The sequence below is a fragment of the Theobroma cacao genome, chromosome 1 (genome assembly GCF_053813885.1).
Source record: "Theobroma cacao isolate CCN51 chromosome 1, ASM5381388v1, whole genome shotgun sequence".
In the NCBI taxonomy this organism is placed as follows: domain Eukaryota; kingdom Viridiplantae; phylum Streptophyta; class Magnoliopsida; order Malvales; family Malvaceae; genus Theobroma; species Theobroma cacao.
Genome location: NC_142639.1, coordinates 18,201,595 through 18,215,782, shown reverse-complemented (window position 1 = coordinate 18,215,782; position 14,188 = coordinate 18,201,595). Strand labels below are relative to the sequence as shown.

Genomic DNA, 14,188 nt, shown 5'->3' with positions numbered 1-14,188 from the left:
GGGTCATGGAACTCACTCCACCGCCACAAAACAACTATTAAACTCCTCCTCGGCCCCTCTTTCGGGGCTAAACTGTAGACGTAGATTCACCTTTTCCCTCCTTCCTCGGCTTTGCTTTAGTACTGTGACCCACAAGCATATAGGCCCACCAAAATCCATAAACTACTTCGCACTTGCATGAAGAGCAATGCACCCTCGACAGTTACCTCTTTTCCATCGCTGATTCAAGTCCTCTGATCTTTGTTCCAAGCATCATTGAAACATGTATGGGGGGTGATGAAAAGAGCAACAGATGAACAATGGACCTGCCCTGGAAAACTACACCAGGTAACGACAAGACTTGTTGGCGTCCAGCGTCCTGCATAGAAAAACTTCCCTTCTTTCTCAGAGAGTGCAAACTGCAAAGTAAAGAGAAAAAAAAAATATTTGGACAAATCCCCAAAGGTGAGCGTGCGGAGAGAATTAGTAATAGAAAGTATAAGTTTATAAAGCAAACTCAATGTCATTTAAAAACAGAGATTACTTTTTATGTTATTTCTCAATTCGGGTGTACCTTCTCCCTCATAACTTTACCGTCCATCATTTTCAATTTGGGATGATGGAATCTTTGATTAACGTTTTGAATTTTGATGGTATAAAATTTAAGTAGGAAGATGTTGCGGTGACAACAGGTTTGAATTTGTATAGCTGGATGGTCAAATCATGACCGTAGAGTTACAAAGAGCTTACTCACAGTCAACACCCTGTCAGCTTTCCCAAAAAGAAAACCTCTCCCTCATTGACACGCCACAAAACAACATTAAACTTTGCACCTTCTTTTTCTTTCTTTCTTCTCTTTCCTCTCACTCTCTGGTGCTTTCATGGAGGTGTTCAAACTTTACTCCCTCTACATTTTCTTCTTCTTTCTCTTCACCATAGGCTTATCTACAACACTCACTGAGTCACTGTCTTCTTCTTCATCTTCACCAGATGTTGAGCTTCTCTTGGGAAAGGTTAAAGCTTCATTGCAAGGTAACACTGAGAACTTACTCTTATCTTCATGGAACTTTTCTGTTGCTCTTTGCCAATGGAGAGGACTTAAGTGGGCCTTCTCCGATGGAACTCCTCTTTCTTGCAATGACTTTTCTTCACCGCAATGGACTAACCTCTCTCTTTCCAAGGACCCATCTTTGCACCTTGTTTCACTTCAGCTCCCATCTGCTAACCTTACTGGTTCACTCCCTAGAGAGCTTGGTGAATTTTCTATGCTTCAAAGTCTTTACCTTAACATTAACTCACTTAGTGGGACCATCCCTCTTGAACTTGGTTACAGCTCTTCATTATCTGATATTGATTTGAGTAATAACTTGCTCACTGGGGCTTTAGCTCCCTCCATCTGGAACTTGTGTGATAGACTTGTTTCGCTCAGGCTTCAAGGTAATTCACTATCTGGGCTTCTTCCTGAGCCTGCATTACCAAATTCCACTTGTAAGAATTTGCAGTCCCTTGATTTGGGTAACAACAAGTTTTCAGGGAATTTCCCAGAGTTTATAACTCGGTTTCAGTCTCTTAAACAGCTTGATCTTTCAGGCAACATGCTTTCAGGTTCGATTCCAGAGAGTTTAGCCACTTTAAACCTTGAAAAATTGAATCTTTCCCATAATAACTTCACTGGAGTGTTGCCTGTATTTGGTGAAAGAAAGTTTGGTGCGGAGGTTTTTGAAGGGAACAATCCAGGGCTTTGTGGTTTGCCTTTAAATAGTTGCAGTGGAAGGTCTCAATTGAGTCCTGGTGCGATTGCTGGCATTGTGATTGGTCTGATGACTGGAGTGGTAGTTTTGGCTTCATTGTTTATTGGCTATGTGCAGAACAAGAAGAGGAGAAGTAGGGGAGATAGTGAAGAGGAAGTGGAGGAAGGAGAGGAAGACGAAAATGGTGTTGGCGTTGGGGGAGGTGGTGGTGAGAGCAAGCTGATTTTATTCCAAGGTGGCGAGCATTTGACATTAGAGGATGTTCTGAATGCAACTGGTCAAGTCATGGAAAAGACAAATTATGGGACTGTCTATAAGGCGAAGCTTGCTGATGGAGGAAATATAGCATTGAGGTTACTGAGGGAAGGTAGTTGCAAGGATAGGAGCTCATGTCTGCCAGTGATAAAGCAACTGGGGAAGGTTAGACATGAGAATTTGGTTCCACTGAGAGCTTTCTATCAGGGGAAGAGAGGAGAGAAGCTTCTCATTTATGACTATCTTCCAAATAGAAGCCTACATGACTTTTTACATGGTATGCTCTTTTCCTTTTCTTTTTGACCCACTCTTTCTTCTGAATTTTGTTATCTTTTATCTATTTATCATCATATAAAACTGGGATAATTGGAGTCACTCTTTTGTGATTGATAGTTGATACTAAAATTTCCCTGTGCTAGGACTAATACCTAATGACTCTTGTAATTGTTTGATTAGATTACTACTGTCGTTTCAAACCATACTTTCAGTGGAGTCAAGAATAGTGTGAAAGAGACTCAGGAAAAAACAAAATTTTCCAATTTTCACTACTTTGATGTGTTAACGGATACAATTTTAGAAGTTCTCTTTCAAAAGATGTATACCTTGTTTGGGAACATGAATTTGGAAAGAGAAATTGAATTTTGTTTGGTATGCAAATTGTGAAGATGAATGTACACATCATAAAATTATTGAAGACTTAAAATACCCATATATTGAGAGAGCATGAGTGATCCAAGTAGTTCAAATAGGCCACTTCCTAGAGCTGTAAGAAATCCGTGGATCTGATGCTTTCAAGAGTTCAATTGCACAATTGTATAGTAAACATGAAAAACCAAATCCTTCATTTCAAAGTCAAGTTCCCAAATGCTACCCTATTGAAATTGGAAATGATAATCTAAATATCCTAATTTCAGTTGTAGGCAAGCTTAGCAGAAGAAATATCTTTGTGGAGTAAAGCAACACCAAAAAGCTAAAGTTTGTCCACTGAACATGCTAAATCTGCAGCATTATTAGTACGTCATTAACAAGTCTTTTGCAAAACCTTTTATGTTATTCAATATTGATTTAACTTTTTATCATTAAAAAGTTGAAACTAAATGACAACATAAATTTTTTAAGTCACCAGCTTAAGTCATTTGTACATAAATATTTGATTTCTTTATATCTTTGTTGCACATGAATTCATGGCCACTGAGTGCAAATTCGTCAAATTTTTGTTGTATTTTTTCTGATTAAATGCAGAATCAAGAGCAGGTAAGCCAGTGCTGAACTGGGCTCGACGCCACAAGATTGCATTGGGCATAGCCAGAGGACTAGCATACCTTCATACAGGTCTTGAGATACCGATTACCCATGGGAATGTTAGATCAAAAAATGTGCTCGTGGATGACTTCTTTGTGGCCAGGCTCACCGAGTTTGGACTTGACAAGCTAATGATCCCAGCTGTAGCTGATGAAATGGTGGCCCTTGCAAAGACAGATGGTTACAAGGCACCGGAACTTCAAAGGATGAAGAAATGCAACTCCAGAACAGATGTTTATGCATTTGGTATATTGTTATTGGAAATTTTGATAGGCAAGAAGCCTGGGAAAAATGGAAGGGGCAATGATGCTGTGGATTTGCCTTCAATGGTGAAAGTAGCAGTTTTGGAAGAGACAACAATGGAGGTTTTTGATGTAGAAGTTTTGAAGGGTATCAGGAGTCCAATGGAAGATGGATTAGTTCAGGCATTAAAGCTTGCAATGGGGTGCTGTGCTCCTGTGGCTTCAGTGAGACCCACCATGGATGAAGTTGTGAAGCAATTGGAAGAGAATAGACCAAGGAACAGATCTGCTCTGTATAGCCCGACAGAGACAAGGAGTGAAGTTGGTACCCCCTTCTGAGCTCTCTTTTCAAGTTTTTCATCAAATTATGACCTACATTTGCCTTACTGGTATTATCTGCTTGTCGAGTAGGAAGTTTTAGTGAATGGTTAATGTTTCTTCAGAGAGGTTATATTTTTCTTGGGTGGGAATTTAATTCCTAGGGTCTATGTAATTCATGACAACTGATCCTTTAAAGAGTACTTAGTGTGGATTCTTAATTAGAAATTTGAAACATGCTGGACATTGTTTATTGTTACAAACAGTAGGCAACCTGGAGAACAACAGTTGAGCAGGGAAAAAAGTCAGATTACAATGCTGTTTGTTGCTTGCAGCATGATTAAAGTATGTATTATAGGGGTTAGATGATGAATTCTTATCGTAAGTAGTGATTTGTTTACTGAAATCAAAATGGTGTCATATTAAGTTGCACACATTTTTTATAAAGCATATGGTTAGACAAGGGAGCCCAGGTTGCAAGGATGTGGTCAGTTTTGTTTGCTTTCCTTGAACAACAGAACAAATTGACTTTTCATGTCTGATGACAGATATGGAGTGATGTGACCTTGACTTCTCCCAACTGTATTTAATGCTTCACTTCAATTTATTTAAATGTTACCATCAAAATCCATGAATGAATGCCTAAATTGTACCACTACTTTAACTTGTATTTGCTGTCCTCTTTCTCACAAAGTCACAATGCAGAAAGCATGTAAATGTATGAGCTTTAAATGGGCTTAAGTGGGTTTAGTGTCATGTAGGCCTAATGCTCGGCTGTAAAATATCTTGTTGGGCAGTAGGAATGGGGCAGGATGAGTGTTGTGGTAAATATTTTAAATTCCAGCTGTACTGTTTTCCGCCAAGCCATTATACCAAAAGAAAATTAAGAAAATCATGCGATTGCACCTTAAAGAAAAATTAAGTAAATCAAGACCGCACCTTAGATTAGCGTCCCCAATGCTGGATTAATTACCATTTTCCTTATCATTAATTTTTTTAAGAGCTTGTCAATCACAATTAATTTTTTGTATCATTGATACATATGTTTTTTTAATTAAAAAACAAGGATTTAAGTTCCTTTTTTCCAAATGAAAAAAAAAAAGGGTTAAAATACTCTTGAAGTATTGCCTTAATTTAGTGGAGTTTGAAGATTTCATTTATCTTGAGAGTAGCTATTTGGTTATCAAGTTATCATGGTTAAATTCAAGTGTAGATAAGATTTATTATCTTATCATGTATCATTGTATAAATACATGTATCACTTACATGTGGTAGTTCATTGATAATTCAATATACAACCTTTCGCCTACTTAGTCTGTCTCTTGTGCCCAACAGCCCAACAGCCCTCCATCTCCATCGATGTTGCAACATAACTTCCACTCAAACTTAAATTTCATTAATTTTCCGTTACTTCCGCTCAAACTTAACTCCATAAATTTTCCCTCTGAGCAACTACAACTTAATTCCATCATTGTAGGTTGTGATCTAATAGGTTTTCTGATTAGAGCCACACCATGTCCAGGCCCAATGATCACCATTAATGGCAATTCAACACTGTGCACCAACTATGGTATAGACGAGATCAATTCTTTCTCAATGTTATAATAGCATCATGTTCATAATCAATTGTTCCATTCATAGCCATTACCAGAACAGACTAAGGTGCATGGTAGAAACTCTCACAAATGATTGCAAGCAAACCAAAGTCCAAGATCATATCACTCAAGAAAAAAAAAACTCATTGTTTCCACTCAAGACAGCAAATTAATAACAAAATATATGCAGCACATGAAAAGCATAGTTGATGAACTAGCTATGGCACACGTACTAGTGGTAGAAGATGATATGGTAATTTTCATCTTAACTGGTCTCGAGGTAAAATACAAGGAGATTTCAACAACTATTAGAACTAGACAATCCATCATCACATTTAAAGAGCTACATGACAAGCTTATTACTATGAAAACATAATCAAGTAAGATGATGCAATTACCGTCCCAATTGTCAAAACAATGTTAAGAAAGTCAAGTACCCTAGGTCACTTAAAGGCCATTACTCCAACAAAGGTAATTTTCAATACGAAAGGAGGAAATTCAATATTACGACTAAACAAGACACACAAACTAGGAACTGATAAAAGCTGAATGACACACTCAAGAGCCTCTCACCATGTAACCTTCAACTTGCACAACTTATCTTCATACATTGATTTGATAAGTTCATTTATCTATCACACACCAGATCAATATCGTGGGAGATGGCATAAGTTAATTTGCCTATTAAACACACTGGCTCTATCCTTATTTTATCACACACCAAATCACTTCTTTTATCCAATGGCTTACATAATCCTCACATAAAAAATAACTTAATGTCAGTATCTAAAGCTTGCAAAACTAATCATGTCTCTTTGAATTCTTTCTTTCGAACTTTCTAATAGGACTATCTTTTAATTCCTCCAAGCAACTGTCAATTTATAATTTTTATGGTCAATTCCACTATTCAATTGCATGTTAAAGTCATGGGGACTATCTTTTAATTCCTCCAAAGAATTATCAATTTGTAATTCTTGTCATTGCATGAAAAGTCACAAACTCTGCAATGATCCAAGTCCAAACACCACTGACCTAGTAACTTTTTAGGCTTAAACCACATTGCCCTCAAAAGCTTAAGCTCAAGTTACTAATAATGATTGACTTGGATTCTTATATAGGTCTTAACAATCATATACAAATTGATGTGGAATGGAGTATCACAATCTCACCCACTCAAATCCTTGATGTCTTTATTAAGACCACACATCGCATCATAATCAAAGCTCATTCCACAAGACCAATATCTCACCAGTGTAATGTGAAAACCCACATCGGACTGGCGTATGGCTCTGATATCATTTTGTAATTTCCCAAGTCCAAGCACTACTAACCCAATAAATTTTCAAGCCTAAGTCACATGGCCCTCAAAAACTTAAGCTCAAGTTGCTAGTAGTAATTGACTTGCTAGCATTGTGATACCCCATCCTACATCAAATGTGTATTTGATTGTTAAAACCTATATAAGGATCCAAGTCAATCACCACTAGAAACTTAAACTTAAGCTTTTAAGGGTCACATGGTTTAAGCTTGAAAAGTTGCTAGGCCAGTACATAGACTTGGGTTGTTACAATCTCTCTTTCATATCTCTAGCCTCAAAAGCTTAAACCTTTGAACTCATGTACACTGATGTTTGGGGTCCTACATCTATCAAAACTATTGAAGGATTTTCCTACTATATATTGTTCATTGATCACTTCACTAAGTTAATATGGTTAATTCCAATGAAACTTAACTATTGATAATTCTATGATATAGAGTTATTTAGTTTTAGTTTTGATAGTAAATTGGCTTAGTTCTTGTAATACTGCATAAATATTAATTAAGTTTTATTTAATTATTTTAAGTTAATTAATTAGGTGAGTCAATCTAATTTTAGTTAATCTTGTGTCTAAATTGATGGTTATTGGCCTAAGATAAGTTGTTATTGATTTATTGTATCTTGTAGGTGTTTATTGAAGAAGGACTTTAAATGGAAGGAGAGAAATTATGAGATGCAAACTTCCACTGCATATGTCTCAATATTTCAACTATAACTTTCTCTACAGAACTCCAAATGAGGAAATTCTTGAACCATCGAAAATCTAAGAGAAACAGATACAACTTTCATGTTTACCACTTTACCTAGTTCAACTTAGAAAGTTGTCAAAAACCTTGTCGAATATGAAGCACTGCAACAGTCTTGAAGAGGAAAACTAAATCTTGATTTTTGTAAATTAAATGGTTGAGGCCGCAGCCTTGGTGGAGGTAGGCCGTGGCTCACATAGTTTAAGGAGAAAATCCTTGTTATAATTGACTTCTTTCTTCACCCAACTTGACCCAACTTCAAAACCTTATTAAAGTAACCTTTCAAAGGACTTTTAGAAGAATGAAAAACACAAGATTTAGAGTAAGATTTAGCTATAAAATCATTGAAGAAAAGTCTCATTAGAGTTGAGAAGAAAATTGAAAGATCCAAGAAGATTTGGAGATCAAGATTTCAACTCTCAGAGTTTCTTTATTCTTTTTGTTATTCTTTATTTTTCTTGGTTTGGTTTCAATGTTTAAACTTTATTTGGTAATGATTTGTGATATTATGGAGAACTAATTTAGTTATTTAAGATTATAATTAAACTCAATACGTAATTTGAACTATTTATCTCTCTTTTGCTTATGTTTGATGGTTTTAAGTTATTTATTCCATTATGTTCTTTATACTTCTAATTGCCTGATCACCAATTAAATTGAATTAGAAACCTAAGTTTAACCTTGACGAATTTAGGGTAGACCATGAATAGAATAACATATAATCGAATGCACTTAGTTGATTAGGTGGTTTGATTTGTGTGTAGGGTAGACATACACCTATAAGCCATATTTAGCCAAGATTAGAGTATGAACTTAATAAATCTTTCTTCAATTTAATTTGCATAGACATATAGTAAGTTAATTGGGGAAGATATTTTTTTGAGAAACTCAATAGAGACTTGTAAATAATTTAGGATTCTAGGTTAGCAACTTAATCCATTAAAATAAGTTAAGACAGAGACATAATATCTAGATGAAGTATTGAAGGATATCATAATCTTAGGTCTGATAGTTGATTGAGTTTTTAAAACAAATTTGTTGATTAATTTTAGATTAGTTAGCTTTAGTTTGTTGGATTTAATTTTACTTTTTAATAATTTAATTTAGTTGTTTGAATAAAATTAAGATGCGTTAATTTTAGTAGATAACAACAGGACTAGGGGTAGCGTCGCTGCCATGATTTCTTGGCACTACGGCGCCAAGACAGACTTTGGTAGCACCACGACACTACTTCTTTAACGCCATGGCACAGGGCTCTCCAGTTTTTGTATGATGCACCCATTTAGCCTAGTGCGGCAGCCACAAATATCCAGCGCTGAGGCAGTGGTTCCTTCAACGTCGCGGCCTTAGTCGCCCTACTACCTTGTGTTGAACTGCATCTGTTGAGCATTGTCCAATGCAATTTGCACCTTGATATGATCCAAACTGGGCAACATGGTAAACATGAAAGATTTATCCCTGTCTTTTAATTTTTTAATGGCTTAAGAATCACGTCAATTGGACTTCTGGAGTGAAAGATATGCTCCAAGTACCACATCATGTTCAATCCATGCATACTACTATAGTGCTCCAACTTAGACAAATTTTTTGACTATGATTCAATTAGAACTAGGTGAAGTGGTAAACATAAAAGTTGTAGCTTTCCTCTCAACGTTAAATTGGTCTAAGAATCACTTCATTTGGAGTTCTGTATAGAGAGATATGATCAAAATGCCGCAACTTGTACGAATGAAGTCATCACCATACTTACATGGATTTTCATCAAATGAGCCTTCTTCATCGAATTTCCCACAAAAGCAATAAAAGAAACTAGCAATAACTACTCTTAAAGTAATTTAAAACAAAATAACATAAAATTTAACTAAAAAAACTTTAATGAAGTACTCAACATGTAATCAAACTTAAACTAGAAAAACACCTAAAATACTATGATCCTAACCTACAATCTCAAAAGTCTAGCTACTTAAGCTCTCAAAATATGTTAAAATAACTCTATATAATAAAGTTATCACACCCTCAAACTTAAAATTTTGCTAGTCTTCGAGCAAAACATAGAACAACATACAATAACCTAACCATGAAAGTATTTAATTAGAATTCAATTGCACCATTTCATTAATCACCTTTAACATCCTCAAAAGTCAATCCATATTCATAACTTTAGGCAACACACAAATATTATTCATGTCATGTTTCAATCCAAATGCAAACTTATCGTTAAATGAATTTCTGTGTGTGTGTGTGTGTGCAATCTTTTCACCTAGAACACTATACAATCCGGATAAATTTATATTCATGCAAAATTCAAATTAGTAATTAAATTTCATAAGTTTGCTTTTCATCTCCCTCTACACTAATGTAGATTAACACTAAATTAAGGACCAATGAGACTTTAATTAGCTTGTAATGTATGGGTAGGGTTAAGGTTGGATATGGGATAATGTATAGCTTAAATCACCGTAAGCACATAGTCAATCTAGAACCTATTCAGAGCTTTATTTTCCTTCACCTAGTACACTTCCTTTTTCCTCAACCGTTTTCTTTGGTTCCACACTTCATTCTTTCTTTCTTTTTTTCTTTTTCTTAATTTCACAACTCCAAACTTATTTATTTTATTAGGTAGTGAGATGAATACAATCATATTTTGGACTTTTCATTATATTTCATCTTCATTACCTTTTTCACTATCTCGTTCCTACACTTCCTAAATTGATGTATGCACATAGTTATGAGGGGTGCAGAATTGTTGGAAATATCTACACAAGGATCTAGGCTAAAAATTAAGTGTTTAGATAAAGAAAAGATGTCATTAGGCTCGAAAAAGGGCACTAAGGATAATTTATGTAATGGAAGGCTACAAAAGGCTTAATTGGTCCAAAAAATGGCCTAATTCATCTCCTTAACTAAGTATTGCCTAGGATTTCCCCTCGAGAGAGAATCAAACAAATTCTAGAACTTAATACATAATTCAAAAATTTGCATTCACATAAGCCTTCTCTAAATATATATACAATGAATCTAAGCAAAAGACATAATGCTCAAAATGTAGAAATTACAACATAACAGTAAAGCTTAGCATGAGAATTTACATAACACTCAAACAATATTCACATGTTTCAAAGAATCAAGATAGAAATATAACTGAGTTCTCATCATTGGATAGGTAAATTAAACGAAACTAACACAATTAAATCTAGTTCAAATACAAACACACATGCATAAAAAAAATTTAACAAAAATAAACTAACCTAAAATATCACAAAAACTATTAACAAAAAAACCCTCCCCTAAACTTAAATTGGACATTGTCCTCAATGTGAAAGCTAAAAAGAATAAGAAAATGAAACTCCCCTATCAATGGAGACAATGTATTGAAAGCTCTAATTTTTTTCCTCCTTATTTTTATGTTTTCCAAACCTGCAGACTCAACAAACAAGCTAGAGAGAGGTTAGAACTACTTATTTAAATAGAAAAACAAAAAAAAAACTAAAATAACAACTAAACTTAAAAAGATATAGCTTGGGTTGCCTCCCGAGAAGCGCTTTTTTATAGTCACTAGCTTGATTATGATACCTTCTTTTTGTTGTCAACTAAAGTACTTGAGGATCTTTGGCGGTCTAATTCACCTCCCGAGTAATGTTGGAGACGCTGCTTGTTTACTCCGAATGTTCCAATAGCTTCACCATAAGTATCAACTACACTACATTGATAGACCTTAACCACCTTGTACGGACTTGACCACTTTGATTTTTGTTTCCATGGAAGGAGCTTGACTGATTTGGTCAGTAACACTTGTTGTCTCATCGTAAAATCAAGAGTTACTGAGGGTGGTAGATCATGCTCATTATAACATTATTTAGTTTTGAGTTCTGTTGGCGGTGGCTCTAATTCAAGAATTGATGCTTGCTTACTTGTGAGGTGTGGAGTAACATTACCTTTACCTTTATTAACTAAGTCCACTCTATTGCAATGAGTTGTGGTTGAAGGACTCTTGTTGCATTGAAAAGAGTAAATTCAATTACCTCCTCTTCAACTATGAAAGTTATTCTATCTTCCCTTACATCTATTAGTGCGCCTACAGTGGCTAAGAATGGATGTCCTAGTATGATCAGAACCTTTTGATTCTCCTCCATCTCAAGTACCATGAAGTCTACTAGAATGAACAATGTCCTAACTTTAAACAAGACATTTTCTATCACCCCATAAGGATGCCTTATCGTTCTGTTAGCTAGGTGCAAGGTGATTGTAGTGGGTTGAATCTCATTCAGTTCAATTCTCCTAGCAACAGACAAAGGCATAATTGAGACACCAGCACCTAAATCAAACAAAACTTTTAAAAAATTAAAATTACCAATTGAGCAAAGGATATAAAAACTCCTTAGGTCCTTAAGCTTTGGTGGAAACTTGTTCTGGATTATTCCACTACACTCCTTAGTCAGTGTAATTGTCTAAAAGTACTCCAGTTTCCTCTTCTTTGTCAATATGTCCTTCAAAAACTTCATATATGATGGCATTTGCTCTAAAGCTTCTACAAAAGGAATGTTGATGTGAAGCTTTTTGAATACCTCGAGCAATTTTTGGAAGTGTTTACAAAACTTTTGTTTCTGAAAGCATTGAGGAAAGAGTGGTGATGGTAAAATTGTCCTTGCTTCATTTTCTTAAATTTACTTGTCAATTGTTCCAATCACTATTTCATTTTTAACAGGTTTATCTTAAAGAGTAGCTTGCTTAACAATATTGTCAACCACTTTTCTACTCCTTAGAGTGATTGCCATAACTTGTTCTTTACCTTCTTTCCTTGGATTCACCTTTGCATAACTAGGCAGTGTTCCTTAAGATCAGTTGTTTAATAAATTGGCAAGTTAACGAACTTGCGTCTCAAGGTTTCGAATTGATGCTACTTGACTCTGAATGAAAGTTGTTTGACTTGGTATAATGCTATCATTATGTGTCATGTATTGCCGTATCAGATCTTCCACAACTAGCTCTATTTCTAAAATAGGTGCTCTGGCTTGCTGGTGAAATCCTAGAGGTGCATTTGGCCTTAGAGTGGAAGACGAACCTTGATTATTATCTCAAAAGAAATTGGGATGATTCTTCCAACCTAGGTTGCAAGTGTTGGAGTGGGGTTTATTTGTTGTCTATTACCCACAAATTGCACTGTCTCTGTTGAGCTTGGACAATGATGACTTGCATGATTATCTCCACAATGCTCACAAGTTACAAAAGGACTTTGCACACTATTAGTATCAAAAGATTCAAGAGTTTTAGTTAGAATAGCTACTTAAGTAGATAATGCCGAAAATGCATTTACATCATGAATTCCCACTATTTTCCTATGCATTGATCATTCTGTTGGTCACTGGTAGTTATTTGTAGCCATTTCTTCCAACAAGTCGCATGCCTCATCAAGTGATTTAGCCATTAAAGCTCATCTCGCAACGGCATCAATGGTGGTGCGAACCTGCCCACTCAGACCATTGTAGAAAGTTTGCACCTGAAGCCATTTTGGAAGACCATGATGAGGACAATGCTAAAGTAGTTCTTTGTATCTTTCCCACGTGTTGTACAACGATTCAGAATCTTGCTGCATAAATGATGTGATATCATTCATCATTTTCATTGTCTTAGTCGAAGGAAAGAACTCAGCAAGGAAATTCTGGGTAAGATCATCCCATGTTGTTATTGAGCTAGTAAGGTGCGCATTCAACCATGCTTTAGCTTTATCCCTCAATGAGAAAGGAAAACGCCTTAAACGAATTGCATCATCTGTGACACTACTATGTTTAAAAGTATCACAAATCTCCAAGATGTTTGATATATGGCCATTGGGATCATCATTTGGAAGGCCCCCAAACTAAACTGAGGTTTGAATCATGGTGATGATAACCGGCTTAATCTCAAAATTGTTTGCATGAATAGCTGGCCTTCGAATGCTCGATGGAATTCCTTGTACCAAAGGAATAGTATAATCCCTTAAGGATGATTTTCAACTACTACGCACTCCTGGATTGTTGTCCACCCTATTGATCGACCATTGTATTTATTGGAGCAACACCTTGTTGATTTTCTCATCAAAGTTTGTATAAATATTCTCTCAATTTCTAGATCATACGAGATAGTCTCCAAGCTGTTTGCTCTCTCATACAATGACTAAACACACTTGCAAAACAAAGAAATAAAACTTAAATTAAGACAAATCTATGAAATTTTAATATTAGCAAATAATGAAGAAAACAAAAACCTCGGCAACAGTGCCAAAAACTTGTTGTCGATTTTGCACACGCAAGTATCTGTATCGAATAAATAATATAATGATGAAGTAGAGTATCGTTCCCACAGATATTTGTTCCTAAATCTTTACTAAATAATAAATTTTATGACAAATTAATCTTATTTAAGATACTAAAATTTTTAAAAAAATAATTAAAACAAAATTAAATTAAGCATTAAGTTACCTAATAGAAATTAAAATTACTTGGAAAAAGCAATAAACTAAAACCTAGGATTATGGTTTCATTCAACACTTCATCTTATACCAGCTTCTCTTATTATTTACATTCATAAGTGATTTTACTAACTTAGAATCCAAAGTTATGTACGAGTCTCCGTCGAGATGCTTACGCAAATACCTAACTTAATTGAATCTCTATTACGTATAGAAATAAATTAAATAAGGTTC

The 14,188-nt window shown here is 35.2% G+C and overlaps 1 protein-coding gene and 1 non-coding gene across 3 annotated transcripts; both read left to right on the top strand.

Annotated features, from left to right (window-relative positions):
- The first annotated feature begins 672 nt into the window (after positions 1–672).
- On the top strand, positions 673–4,427 carry TMKL1 (transmembrane kinase-like 1). 2 transcript variants are annotated; one of them, XM_007049784.3, is made up of 2 exons: positions 673–2,262; positions 3,240–4,427. In XM_007049784.3, the coding sequence occupies exons 1-2, from the start codon at positions 861–863 to the stop codon at positions 3,866–3,868; spliced, it is 2,031 nt and encodes a 676-aa protein (XP_007049846.1). In that variant the 5' UTR covers positions 673–860; the 3' UTR covers positions 3,869–4,427. The 2 variants fall into 2 exon arrangements, with proteins under 2 accessions (XP_007049846.1, XP_007049845.1); XM_007049783.3 differs by having other exon boundaries at positions 680–2,262; positions 3,228–4,427.
- An 8,592-nt stretch (positions 4,428–13,019) lies between these two features.
- Positions 13,020–13,126, top strand: LOC148764619 (small nucleolar RNA R71). Its single transcript, XR_016024300.1, has one exon. It is a non-coding gene; the product is annotated as a small nucleolar RNA R71 (small nucleolar RNA).
- Positions 13,127–14,188: the final 1,062 nt, after the last annotated feature.